The sequence below is a fragment of the Chelonia mydas genome, chromosome 6 (assembly GCF_015237465.2).
Source record: "Chelonia mydas isolate rCheMyd1 chromosome 6, rCheMyd1.pri.v2, whole genome shotgun sequence".
NCBI lineage: Eukaryota > Metazoa > Chordata > Testudines > Cheloniidae > Chelonia > Chelonia mydas.
The window spans coordinates 25,789,085-25,804,033 of record NC_051246.2 but is presented as its reverse complement, the minus strand read 5'-3'; the positions used below and the strand labels follow the sequence as shown (position 1 = coordinate 25,804,033).

The window sequence follows — 14,949 nt, the reverse complement described above, 5'->3', positions numbered from 1 at the left end:
TCTGAATGTTAGTCTCCTGTTCTGGAGTAACTGCAGCTGTGGCTAAAGCAGCTGAAGGTATTGAAATTACAGGGTAGACACTTTCACTTTTCTGCTTCTGAATTTAAACCACCATTTATTTTGAACTATGGCTCAGCCTGTATGATGTCTGTTGGTGTGAACCTCAAAGAAATCGCTCGTTTTACTTGTATGGCTTTCCTTTCATCTGTATGTCAAGCTATTGTTGTCTTAGAGTAGAGATAATACCTTCCTTGGAGGATTTATAATTTGTTCAGCATATTGAGATCCCAGTTCCAATTTGTGGCTTCCATAATATGTTTGCTACTAACTATAGGACAAATCAACCAATGCCTCCAGGCCAAGTACTTTTTCCATGCCGTTAGTATTGTAAGCTGTGTGAGCAATTTCCATACATGTGTATGTACATAATTTAAAGTACACATTTTAAGATGTTGTCTTTTTAAGAAGCATTTTCCTGGTCAGTACCTCACTCTTGCTGTTATTCAAAAGTTGATTGATTTTTGGAATGTAGTTTTTACAGTTTAAAATTTAAAAGGCCTTAAAACTGCATAAGTAGCTTGAATTTTTTTTCCAGTGTAAGCTGATCAGTTTTAGGTTGCTTCAAACATAATGCAGGGGGAACAATATATGGAGGCTGGCAAGGACATGAGTTAAGCTTGTCCATTCCTGAGCAAGCTCGTAGAGAAGCTACTCAAAGGACAATTTCAAGCTCATCTAATGGAAGCTAGTATTCTAGACCCTGCGCCCTCTGGATTCACATCAGGACATGAAACTGCTTTAGTGGCACTAGTGCATGATTTCCTGCTGTTGATGGGTAGAGGGCAGACATCCATTTTCATCCTCCTGGAACTAGAGGCATTCAATATCATTGACCATGAGATACTGCTCTCTCACCTGAGAGAGGTGTCAGGCATCCTGGGTAATGTGCTAAAATGGTATGACTTCTTCCTGGAGGGGATGCGCTCGAAGAGTAGTGATGATAGGGAAGATACACGTCCACAACTAGACCCTTGTGGAGTACCACAAGGATCAGTTCTCTTTTCTGTCATATTCAGCATCTACGTGTAACCACTGGGTGAAATTATAAGACAACATGGACTGAAGTGCCAGCAATACATAGATGACGCAGCTCTACTTACCACATATTATCAAGATATTTCAGTGCTTGGACAAGATCAGCTCATGGATAATGAATGACTGGTTGAAGATATACCCAAGGAAGACGGTGATGGACAGGGAAAAGCATTTGACGCTCGCCAAACTTACAAAAAGTGCCCCTGGAATTTTGCTCTGTTCCACCTTTTGCTGCTCTCTTTCATGGTAGCAATCATCTTGTCCAGCAGGGTCTTTGATGTAAAGGCTCTGACAGCTAGTCCACCTTATACTCTTTCAGAAAAACAAGGCTTTTTTTGCACTTCATCCAAAGCTTCTGACTTTCATCTGAAGTCAGTTTCTCTGCCTGTTTTCTTATCAAATCCCATAACTATCTTGGGGAGGTCATGCTATGTATACAAACATAGGAGCTGTTGGCTACTATTTAGAAAGAACAAAGCCTTTCTGAAAATGTTAGGTTCTGTAACTTTGTGCTTGGACACACAATGCCTACTGAATGGTTCTCTGGAGACAATAGTCCAAAACGGCTATTGTGTGTGGTAAGTAATTCCCTCTTTTGCCCATTTCAATCCTGATTTTTGGAAGCTTGGGACTGGAAATACAGTTAATGTAAATATTACTACAGACCTGACACCAGCCGAAGTCAGTTGGTTACGCACACTATGCAAACAGTAAATTCCTAGTTTATACAGACAGATTTAATTATTTGTATTACTATTTTGCATAGGAGCCTTAGCCATGGACCAGGACCCCATTGTGCTAGGTGCTGTATAAACAAAGAACAAAAAGATGGCCCCAGTGATAGATATGTGAAACATTAAAAGCATCTCAGTATAAATAATTAGTTTAAATCTATGCTGCAGACTGTGCAAAGCTGAGTTTTCAGGTAGTGACTGTTGCATTTTAAACTGTTCTAGAGAAAAGGAAGAGTTTATCATACAAAGGGTACCTGGAATAGATATCTATCTCAGTGCAAGATTTAAATGTTCCTTATTGTTGGTATTACTGTTTTAATATACATGGTTAGTTGCAGTGCGGGTTTTTATCATTGAGTAAATTGCTAAGTTAACATTTCAGGTATTAATATATATGCATGTCAAAATCTTTTTTCCATATTATGGGAATTTCCTCAAGAATAATAAGAAAGGAAGAAAAAAAAAAGGGCATGCATGTTCCTAGACCCAGACAGTTTAGCACTTGTGTTTCTTTTATTTATTGGCAATTCGCTCTGAAACTATATCAGTTTTGCCTCTGTTTTCAGATATCAATTTCCTGATATCATGGATCTCTCCCTCTTTTAGGCACTTTTGTGACTTACTTGTACATATTCTCCTGTGGCCCTGGGTCTGACTTAATCTTCAGTTAATACTGTTAGCTTGTGCAAACTACCCAGTTAGTGAGATGATATATTGAGCTATACTATCCAACCGAATAATTGCCATGGGATTTTCAAGCAATTCTGTGAAGATCTTTCATCGCAGGTGCTGCCCAAGGAGGGGGAGGGGCTGTATTAATTTAGATGGAATAGATGGGCCAAAGGTGTTAACGTAACCCAGTAATGTTTAATGTCCAACATTAAACAGTGTTAAAGAAGGTTTGGGATTTGGTATACCGAGAGCTCAGTCTGCTTAGTATCATGGCAAAGACACCATTAAAAATCCTTTTAACCTTTTATTGAAGATAAAGAAAAGAAGAAAAGACAGTTGAATCATTTGAAATGTAAAGTCTTAGGGCTTTCATTTTAACTATATCCCTTATTCCCTTTCCCCGTTAGATGGAGAGAGTTCTATAAGGGGAAAAGCCCCTTGTGTGATCATCTCTTGGATGGCAGAAGAGGAAAAGAGAAGAAATGAGATGGCATGGGCTGGAGCAGTTGTTGTTAAAGTCCGTTTAATCCCAGGTTGTGGTTGGGAGTCAGCTGTAGCTGGTAGGGGTGGCGAAGTCATCTAGGATCTCTATTTGATCTGGCCTGGTCTGGTCTGGACGTCTCTCAGGATCAAGATGATGAAGACCCAGGGTCCCAGAAGACAGTGGGGGTTGGCAGGTATGATGGTGAAGCTTGCTCCAATAGTCAATTTTTCTCCCCAAACTCTCTTTAAGGACCCATAAAGGAAATGTAATAGCCCATCTCCTCATTATTTTGTCCACCAATTAGGCCTTTTTTCTGAAACGCCAATTCCGGTTCACTGATTTCTGGTTTCACACTTTTCTTGTTTACCTGGCATGATCTTAACATAGTTCTTGAGTTATATCAGTAGGCCTTTTTGTTTGGACTCATTCAGTCTTTTCATCTCTTTCATACCTTTTCCCATCAACATTTATTATAAATTATGTGATGTCTTATGACGTTATAATTTGTTCAAGTACTTCTTCTTTTTTTTTTTTTTTTTAAACCGTTGAGCCTGCTATTAGGGTAATAGTCTCAGTTATCACAATGATGTGGCAGGTTCTTTTCCTTGCTGGCACCCACCCTGTTGACAGCTAGTCCGGTTCTGCAGTGGTCTTCTCCTTCTCTGGCTCAGCCATCTGGCCAGGTCACGCATTGAGGTCTATCCCTTTCAGGGTATATGAACAGTCCAGCAATGGGTAGCCCTTTAGTTAAAGTGAGGGGCATATAGATCAGGGTCTTAGGATCTTGACTCTTCTGTCTTCAGGGCCTTCTCTATCTAGATTGCCCATATCATGGTTAGATTTCTGTCTTTGGTGCTCCTAGGGTTTGGTGGGGGAACCTGGGCTCAACCCTTCACTGGGTTCTGATCCAGGGCCCAGTGGTTAGCACTCTGGGGTGCAGGAAGTAGCTGCTTTACTGCTGCCTCTCTGGATCACTTCCTACCAGTTCCCTCTTTTCACAATAGATAAAGACTGTTAAAAACTGGAATCAAAGATAAAGTCTCAGACTTCCTGAGAATCTTCCCTTTGGGTTTGGCAACATTACTACACAGCCGGGCCTCAGGCAGCAGGAGCGCCTGCAGTGCTCCTTTCTAGGAACTCAGCATGTAGGTCAGTTCACTTCTATTGTCTGCTGCCCTACTGAGCTGGCCTGTTCTTCTTCTGAGCTCCTCCTCCTCCAAGTTGTGCATGCTTTGCAGGTGTCGTGGTTGGGGCTGCCTGGGCCCAGAACAGCTGCTTAACTTTTTCCTTACAGATGTGGGGTTGTATATACCCATCATAAGTTTCTACTCATTAGATCTGGAAGGAAAGGTTTTTGTGTTTCCATTAGGATCCCCCCCTCGCTTTTGTGATGAACTCTTGCAGACATTCTTTCTCTTACTGAAGGTAGGCTTTTATGTCGTTTGAGCAAAACTGGCTTGGCAGTCAGGCAATTTGACAAAAACAAGGTTTTGTATTTGTGGGTGGGGGGAATACATGCGTGTTCACATGTGTGTAAAAAATAAAAATGGCACTAGCAGAAGTGGGGTCGTGACAGAAGCTTAGGAAGAGGTCTTGCAGGTATCAAACCCAGGGGCTTGGGAAAGGGAGGACAACAGTGTTCCAGAATTGCCAGTGTAATAGTGAGGAGAGTGTTCTGGGGTGGTTAGAGAGCTGGAGAGGACCACAATGGAGGGAGCTATAGCTGAGCTGTGGTGACTGAGCTGGCCTTCAGGAATTGTCTCTGTGTGCAAATTGGCTTACTGCTGTTTAAGATGAGCAGTACTCGTGTATGCAGAGGTGTAAATAAGTGTAAGTAATATACACTACTCTAGACTCAGAATCACTGATTTCTCCAGCAACAAAATGACTTGCTGCAAATCTCCAAAACGACTTCTCAAAAGAGCAACAGTTTTCTTTTTTCCAATGCTCAGTGCCTGTAGAGCTGTAATGGCTGGAGGCAGGCAGTTTTAATATGGCATGGCAAAATAGCCCTCATTGAAACCTCTTGAGTATTCCAGTGAAAATGTAGCTTTGACTTGTATGCAGTGAGATTTCCAACCCCAGAATCAGTCTCTGAATTCTTGTATGGTTTTCAGCACTTACCAAAGATATGAGCAAAGGGAGGCTGTATCACAAAATGCACGACAACTTATTTGAATATTAAGCATGCATGTTTTCTGAGGCAGGGCTCTACTGGAGCCTTGACATGTTATGTGCATGCTGAGGGAGAGACTTCATCTGGCCTGTGCACATACATGGAGGAAGGTATAGCACGAGCATTTCCCCTTCCACCCTCACATGTAAGAATGAACAACAGTCTCAGTTCTTGTGCCCATCTGAGTTCAAAAACTGCATGGCCCAAAAGGGAGGGTGCCTGTAGCCTTGGCCTTGCACCCCTTAGCACTGGCAAGGAGAGCAGGAGATGCTGCTGCGCTTCTTTAAAGTCCCCATCAACCTACATATAACTCAGAACTCACTGTGTATTGTTTGCTTTTATCTCTCTGGAAGTCTTCCCTTTATGCACCCTGACTCAGCATGTCTATGTGCTTTCCTGACAGCAAGAACTATGTCAGTAATTATCATTCATGGTTCTTTACTGCAGTGTCCTGTCAAGGCCATGGCATTGACCTGGCTGCTACATCCAATGCTATCACAAGCACAGATACTTATATTTCAAAATGTTGCTTTACTAGGCGACAAGTGCTTCAGGGAGCTGTTATCCCTGCCCTTGACTTGGTGAGCCAGAATTTGACACTTCTGCTTATTGTTGCAGCTACATTTACCAAAATGACTGCTTCCACCAGGATTCTTTCTAGGAAATAAAATATCTGAGCCATCGTATATCTTATTTGTGTATTTGGCTAGCATTAGCTATGTCTGCATTCGTGTGATCCAAAAGGTAGAAATTCCAATGAAAGCAGCCACTCTCTACTTCTTAACAGTAAAGGAGAACCGATTGAATGTAAGAATAAAAAGGTATCCTGAAACCACTGACCACGAGCAAATTGAATTCTGTGCATTGAGATCACAAAATTCAATAGTACAATGGTGTTAAATTTCAGGGAACCTAATTTTGAGGAAATATGAAATCCAGTAAGGAAGATCTGATGTGGGGAGAAGCTTTGCAAACTACTGCTGTGGGGAGAAATTGGGGGGTTATACAAGATATGACAATTAAGCCATTACTGAGTAGATGACTTCTGAAATAGAAGCATAGTGAATAAGGAGCCAACAGTCTCCTTCATGAAGGAGTGTTCAAAGACCAGAGGATAGAGAGAAAGCCCTGTACTGTAAATGGAAAAGAGATGAGGTAACCAAACAAGAACATAGTTTAAACTTGCAGAGAAAAGCCAAATGAGTTATAGAAAGCTTTGTATTTACCTTGCCTCATTTGCAGAGTAAGTATAATGAGACAACAAATGGCAGAGAAAGTAGGTCCATTTAAAAGTAAATGAAAGTGGATTGAATGGCTGATATGCTCAAATATTTTTTCTATTTTTCAACAAGAAATATGTTATCGGTGGTCATGAAGTGAGAATCTTGTAAAAAATACTTACCAATAAAGCCCAGATGGGTTTTTTTGGAATATCTGAACATAAACTATTTTAAAAGTCCAGATGATATGCATCCTAGGATACTGAAGAAATTGCTGTAGCAAATGTACTGTACCACTGTCAATTACTTCTAAAGTGACACAAAAAACTGGAGAGGGACCACAAGATGGGAGAAAAACAAATATAAAGGGGAACTTTGAACAAGTAATCCTAGCAATAGCCATTTCGTAAGTCTAGCCTCCTTTTCCTAGTAAAGGAACAAATTCCAAATTTTGCGGAGGTTAATAGAACCATGAGCAAGAAGCATCATGAGATTAAAGAATAACTCTAAACAAACTGGATTGTGATAGAAATTTAAAAAGTGGTGAGTGGTAGATGCATTGTAATATGATTTTAAAAGAACTATTGACTGTACCTCAAAACTTGGTACTCAGTTCATACAGGTTTTGATATAAATGCTGACCTGTGAATAAAAAAGTGCCATAAACAAAGTTATGATAAATGGCAGAATAACAAGTTGGTAGAAGTAGGAATTGGAGTAATGCAAGAGACTTTTAAGACAGCTGTTAAATATCAGATATGTCTTCAGTAGAACATGTTAATTTGAAGTTGACAGTAAATGAAGAGTATTTGGTAACACCACTGAGCGCTGAAAATAAGCTATTTAATGGGAAAGGGAAACATGGAAATCAGTAATGCTAAAGACTTTACTGAATTTCAGAATCATATTTAGTTTTAGAATTAACATGGACAGCAGAATAGCAAAAATGGGCCATGCAGTTTTGGACTGCATATGCAGATATATTATAAGAAATAGGTGATTTCTTTCTGTAGGGTTGTGATATGATCGCATATGGAATGCTATGCTTAGTTCTGGGCTCATCAGAAAAATACTGACAAATTTGAGAGAGTTTCTAGAAACAGGTAGTGTGGCCTGGGGGATTGAAGGAAAATAGCTATTTTACCCTGAATCTATAGCTTGTCTGAGCAATGACCAAGTGGGGATGTAAACTTATATATTTAAATGTGTGAACCATAGCAAGTTAAAGGAATTACTTAGCCTAATAAAAAGTGATATAGTTAGGAGTGGGATGTAATGAATAAGCAAATAAAGATAGGCTAAATATCAAAGGAAAATTTTCTGCAATGAACTTCCAGTCAGCCAATGCCTTTGGCACGGTGTGTGCATTCAAATTAAATCTAGATTGGATGGCTGTTTCCAAAACTGGATGCCTGGAATTTGTTGGTGTTGAATAGGGTTTTAGACATAATTGCATCGAACAGTTGAATACTTAAAGAATCAAGTGGGACTGCCCGAATGTGTCTGAGTAGAATATTAGGGAAACTGAGCCTCATTTGTTTGTGGGAGAGGGGAGAAAAGCCCAGATGCAAATGTATGTCATGCCTGCTTTTTGGAATGGAGTAAAAGGATTTGACATGGCCTGACATGTAAAAGGAACACTTGCCCCTTCTCTTTTGTAGGTACTTTCTCTTGATACTGAATTATGTCATTTATAGAGGATATTGCATAATTACCATATGTTTGCACACATTAAGAACTGATTTCTATTTTTATCTTCCTTATGGAAGATCACATTTCTCTCACATTCAGTGTTTCATTTCACACTTCTTTAAAAAAGAATGCATATTTGTGTAGGCCCCAAATTGCACTGTCCCTTTTTAATTGTGTTGTGGTAAGCTCAGGGGGCAAAGTTAATTCCACACAAAGAACTTCTTGAGATATTGTTCTGTTAAATATTCTGATTTTTTCCTAATGTGTGCTTGCACATCTAGCTTCTCCCCCTTAATAGTTGCACTTCTGTGAACAGATGAAGTCACCTTCAGTCAACTGAGAATTTAATGACGAGCTGCCTCCAGTATGCGCATTACATATTTTTGATAAATGGTGATGGGGGTCACTGCAACTGCACTGGCTCTAATACATGCTTAATATTCAAAGCCTAGATGAAAGACAGGCTTTTGGCTAAAACACAGGATTGCAAGTCCCTTGATTCTCATGGCCTTGCTATGTATCATCAGGCAAGTCTCATGGCCCTCTGTATATCAATTTCCTCAGCTGTGTACTAGGGGAAATTTCTGTCTTGGAGGGGAGTTTAGGACTAACTTAAACTTTGAAGTGATTTGAGATCCTCAGCTGAAAGGCACGTTAGCAGCACAGAGCTTGTGTAGCCTAACCAGAAGAAGGCTGAGGGGAGAGATGATTGCTCTCTATAAATACATTAGAGGGATAAATACCAGGGAAGGAGAGGAGTTTTTTAAGGTAAGCGCCGATGTGGACACAAGAACAAATGGGTATAAACTGGCCATTAACAAGTTTAGGCTTCAAATTAGGTAAAGGTTTCTAAGTATCAGACAAGTGAAGTTCTGGAACAGCCTTCTCAGCGGAGCTGTGGGGGCAAAAAACCTAACTGGCTTTAAGACAGAGCTTGATAAGTTTAGGGAGGAGAGGATGGTATGATAAGACTGCCTACAATGGTGTGGAGCTGATTTGCGACTGCTAGCAGCAAATATCTCCAATGGCTGGTGATGAGACACTAGATGTGGAGTTACTGAGTTACTGCAGAGAATTCTTTTCTGGTATCTGGCTGTTGGGTCTTGCCCACGTGCTCAGGTCTAACCAATTGTCATATTTGGGGTTGGGAAGGAATTTTCTCCTGGGTCAGATTGGCAGAGACCCTGGGAGTTTTTCACTTTCCTCTGCAGCACAGGGCATGGGTCACTTGCCTGTTTAAACTAGTCTAAATGGTGGATTCTCTTTAACTTGTAGTCTTTAAATCATGATTTGAGGATTTCAGTAACTCATCCAGAGGTTAGGGGTCTATTACAGGAGTGAGTGGGTGAAGTTCTGTAGTCTGTGACGTGCAGGAGGTCAGAATAGATGATCATAATGGTCCCTTCTGGCCTTAAAGTCTGGGCGTCTATTCTCAAGTATCAATTCTTTTAGAATTCTAAAAATTATTAAATTTTTAATTTTAAATTTTTTTAAATTAATCTAAAATTTAAAATTAGAATTCTATCCTCAAGTATCAATTCTTTTACTGAGAACATTTCTGAAAGGCCCTGCGTTGGGCAAAATGACTCCCCCCAACCGCCCAGCTGAGGGGTTTCGCAAATTGTTTGTGCAGAATTGATTGACTACTGTTGAATTGAAAGTGATAGATGTTTACACCCTCTGTCGATGGAGCATGTTTCTGTAGGCCTTTGTTCCTGGCCAATCATCCTTTCGTATGTAACGCCGCCTCACACAGGGGTGTTGGCAGTGGGGATCAAACCTGGGGTCTCTGGAGCTAAATGCGTGAGCTGCTACTGCATGAAGTAAAAGACAAGCTCATCAATTTTTAGCTGCCTAGCCACCGCTAGAGGGGAACAGCGCGCCACTCCCAGCATGCGGAGGGTTACACTTACTTGAAACAGTTCAGTTACAAGCCTCTGTGTGTGAGACGATGACAGTGTTTTGTATGTCTTTTCCCCATTCCTTGGCAGTTGATTTGAAAATGGGAGAAGGGGGTAAGTTGCATCAGAGTTTCATTAAAGTATTACCCTGCTTAATCTACCAAGCAATGCAACATACCATAAAAATCTAATGCTTGCTATAATTACTCCTTATGCTTCCCCCCCAGAAATAATCAGAATCAATTTACAGAAAATGCATTTTGCTGGGGTTGGGGAAGGAAAACTGTTTTGCCTACAGGCATTCAGGTAACCATGACATTGTAACAAAGACACTCTGTTTGTTTGATTTATTCTCGTAGAAAGTTTGTGATTTAAATTTGCAATAAAATGGCAGGTAGATCACGGTTGAGAAAACTGAGGCTCACACATGGGTACCAGAAGAGGAGATCGGGTTTTTAATTTGTGCTTGAAGCCTTGGGGAGAAGAGAAGGACTCCTTAATGTGGCAACTAAATTATTGGTTCTTGGAACACGAGGCTGCCATAGCATATATCAAAACAAAACAGTTGCCAACATGTTTATCTATACTGAAAGTAAATAATCTGATTCTAATATGTGCTTTGTCAGATCAAATGTGACCTGACTTGCAAATATCATTCATACTCAGTCCACGTATGTCAACGTGCGCACATGGAAAATGACTGTTCCACACCACTTCTTAATTTCTGCTTCATTAACTTTTTCCCGGAGTGATGGAGCCAGGAGTTCGTTTTATTTGCAGCATTTCTCGATAAAGGATAGTAGTAACATTTTTTGCCCTAATAAGTGTGTTCCTGTAAAGCTATTGGTCAGGAAAAATTGTGAACTCTGAAATATATTCCCTCTAATTCCTTTAATGGGAATTACGTTCACTACATTTTGTCCGTGGGTGACACACAGAATAGCAGTACACATACTTGCAAGTACATAACTTTGCTCTTTTCTGTTAAGTAAAATGGAGTTTGTAGCAACCCACGCACATTGTTCTTTGTAGAATTCCTCTCTGTGTTTAGCTCTGCTTTAGGAGGGAGTGAGCTGTTTCTCCTTTTCTCTCTCTCTCTCTCCCCCCCAGCTCTCCCAGATCCCTATGGCTGGGGACACAGGTGTTCCTTCCAATGTCTTCTCCCATACCTGTCCCCTCTTTGGGGTATGTTTTTATCAAGGCTGTCTTATATTTCCTGGGGAGAGTGGTAGGAAGAGGCATAATGCTGCTTTAACTTGCCCTGATGTTATGACCATTGCTCTTTGAAGGAATTTCAAAGAGTACCGAGTGAGTATGTCCCAATTTACCTAAAAAGAAAACAGAAGAAATTCAGGGGCCTCTAAATGTCCAGAACTAACCAAATACATGAAGTTGGGTTGGAGACTTGACACTTGGTTATATAAGTAAGGGTCATTCCAAAAATAACAAAAAACCCTGAAAGATTTTTGTTGGTTTTGGAAGAGAAATTTGTTAAATTCATCCCTTTACCTAAGCCTGCAGTAGAGAAACTCAAGCATTGGTCCTTGAAGTCAAGAAAATTCAAGGCAGGCATTTATAGAATAGTATTGTGCCATTTTTTTTCCTTCTACCAACTCAATTTAACCTGAATTCCAGGTTTCACTAATCTTCCAGGAAACAAACCTCTCCTCTTTGTTCATTTTTTCCCTTTGTCACACTCTCCAGATTTTAGATTCCCATCCTCCTTCATATAGGATCATGGGTCATTGCTTAAAGTCAGTTGTTGGAAGAAAATGGCTAAATTTTAATAAGGGAATTCATTCATCCCTTTATATAGGCTTGTACAAAAATACTAGATCTCACAGGAAAAACAGTCTTTTGGATCTCTAAGCTATACATCTTGCTAAATGGTGTCAAACTGCTTGACCTCGGTAAATTAAATCTCAGAATTGAGTAATTGGAACACCTTCTCAGAGTTAAAGTAATCCTTATTTCTCTTAGTGCAGCCCTTATATCCAACCTCAAACCAAGTGTACATACCCCCATTTATTGCTGAAAGCACCCCATGTTGTTGTCATTCCATTATTTGGGACTTTGTGGTTTTATTAGCAGTGGTTAAAAAGAAACAAAATGGGCTTACCATGTTGAAAAAATAGTTACCTTAGCACAGCGAAGACTTCTTTTGCCCCTTCCTATATATGAATATGAGGGGAGGGCATTTTCTCAAGAAGTTGTCTGTTTCATGTTTTTGTAGGAACAGCTCAATTCATTTATTTATAAATCTGTTTGTTTTATTTTTCAAAACAGCTTAGCATTTTAAATGAAAATAGCAACTTTAAAAACAATTACTTGCTTGGCTTGTCAAAGACTATTAGTGTATTGGTTCAGTCCAATATTACGTGAAGAAATTTGATTAGAACATAGTTTTTATATTAATTCTATTTATCTTGCAAATATATCTTTAAAAGTATATTATGAATGTCCAGTTCTTTAACACTTTCCCATAGGCAGTGCAGTAGTACTCAATATCTTGTCTTAAAGATTCATTTTAAGAACGTCACCCGAGGTGTCTTGCTGCAATCCCAAAATGAAAGTTTTGTGCTATGTGATAAAAGTGAATTAAATTTAATTCTTCAAATCTAGGAGAGAAAGCAACCCAAAGTATGTTATACTTTCTTTTTTGTTTGTTTGTTTGTTGAAAGGACCAACCAGCTGGGAATGTTCACAAAGAAAGAATTTGATCAATTGGCCCCAGTAATGGACAGCTTCAGTCTCATGACATACGACTATTCAACACCACAGCGGTAAGGATACATGGCTGGGCACAGATAACCAGAAATTAGTTGTCATTTATGTAGCTGTGAAAACTACAGCCTTGGCTGATTACAGGAAGAGTGGATAGTTTGTTCCAACTACACCAGATAGGGCTTTTAGGTTAGCAGTTAGGATTATGGATGAAGGCTGAGACTTTCAATGATGTCTAAGATTAGGATACTTTATTATAATTATCTTTAATGGAAATTGGATGTCCAGGTCTCTTAAAGGGTTTTGAACCTCAGCTCAAGAGTTTGTTTGCTAGTAACTGGACATCAGTTTCTTCTATGTAAGATGATCTTTGCTTTGCTTTCAGACCCTAGTTGGTGCAGTTTCAAAAACCCATGATGGGATGAATGTACAAGTGTACTTTCATTCTGTGGAAAAATGGTACTGTGCTCAGCTGATGTTTGTATTTGCCTAATTTGGTCTTAGAGTAGACTCTAGCATTTAGGAAATTGTTTTTAAATGCTATACTAAAGACTTTCATTCCCACTGGCCATGGTTGACTTCAAACTTAACTTCCTGATAAAAATATGCTTCTGAAGCTCCTGATAAATTTACAGTACATAGCTGAAATTTGGTTTCCCAAGGTCAGTATTGAGGTGAATTAGTAAAATCTCCCTTCCATTAGGAATATCATACCATTCACTTGTACTAATCTGCAACACTCCTAAGGGACTTTTGTTGTATCTAGTATTTTAGCATTTTGATAACCTCTAGACAGGTTTGTGTTTGGTGCTTGTTTTTCCACCCAAATGTTTAAAAGAAGCTTGTCTTTATTTTTGGAAAAGCATTTATATAGTCCCTCACTCCCAAAACTTCCCACATCCTGCCTCTACTACTCCTCTTTCTCAGTTTCCACCACTCATTCTCAACAATCCACTCCTAAAGCCCTAGAATAATAATAAAAAAAACATAGCTGGGAATGAGAACTGAGATTTGAACATATTTCTTTTACATTCTCTTTGCTGAAACATATTCCAGTCCCAGCCACATATGCAGCTGGTTTCTTATGGCTACACAATCAGATGAAAAATAGAGACAAAACGGGAAGCTTGTCAAAGAGACCCCGGCAGTTCTTGCTTAGGATCTCCAACTGCTATTTACTCGTAGCTGGCAATGGAACACAATACTGCTAAGACTGTATTCTTAAAATGTATAATGTTGCATCATTATCGTCTATATATACTAACTGTATAGACACTTTCAAGATAGAGAATCTAGCAAGTGATAAATTATTAGTTGAATAAACAAAGCGTTAAAAACAACAGCATTAAAGAATTGCACAAGTTTGATCTTGAGCTTGGTATCAAAATCAAACAGCTATAAGATACCATTTTAATCTGAGGTGGAATTTTGGTGGAACAGCAACTTTGGTTTTAAACAGTGTTATGGAGACATTTTGAGTCAGTTCTTTAACTGATGCATACAATTACTTAAATCTGCTGTTGCTGCAGTGCAGCTGCTCTTTCTTCACAAGTTTCAGAGTAGCAGCCGTGTTAGTCTGTATTCGCAAAAAGAAAAGGAGTACTTGTGGCACCTTAGAGACTAACCAATTTATTTGAGCATAAGCTTTCGTGAGCTACAGCATGCATCCGATGAAGTGAGCTGTAGCTCACGAAAGCTTATGCTCAAATAAATTGGTTAGTCTCTAAGGTGCCACAAGTACTCATTTTCTTTTTTCTTCACAGGGAGTCACTTCTTTTAGAGTCTGTAATAACACCTGTCATGTCCATTATTAAAAGAAATGTGATTTTATAGTAGTACCTTATCTTGAGACAGGATTTTTTGACTGGTTTTAACCTTGTATTCTGAATTTCCTTGGATAGGTCTTATCTAGCCTTGGGAGGATTAGTTTTTTTAAAAATTGGTAAATGTAAGTAAGCATCAATTTTACTGTACATGCACAAACCAATGAAAAATATTTCCATTGGTGATCAAAATTTACAGCTAGACAAAGTAAGAAAAATGCTCCTTGAGAACTTATTAGAGTTTGATTTAAGGCTATGTACTTTGTATATTTCAACATACAATGTTGAAAATTAGTGTTTTACTGGTTATAAAGTTTTAAATATTTGAATTTCTACATCAACTATCTTTAAATAATTGTCTGACTCCCTATAATTTCCTGCAACTGTGAAATTTAAATTGATGAAAATAGGAAAAAAATGCTTAAAAA

The 14,949-nt window shown here is 39.1% G+C and overlaps 1 protein-coding gene across 7 annotated transcripts in view; it reads left to right on the top strand.

The window, feature by feature from the left end:
• CHID1 (chitinase domain containing 1) overlaps positions 1-14,949 on the top strand; it is a 302,198-nt gene that overhangs the window by 80,874 nt on the left and 206,375 nt on the right. For all 7 annotated transcript variants that reach the window (XM_037899598.2, XM_037899597.2, XM_043547928.1 and 4 more), the window contains exon 9: positions 12,656-12,757. In XM_037899598.2, the coding sequence (XP_037755526.1) occupies positions 12,656-12,757 (102 nt within the window). The remainder of the gene's footprint in view (positions 1-12,655; positions 12,758-14,949) is intronic.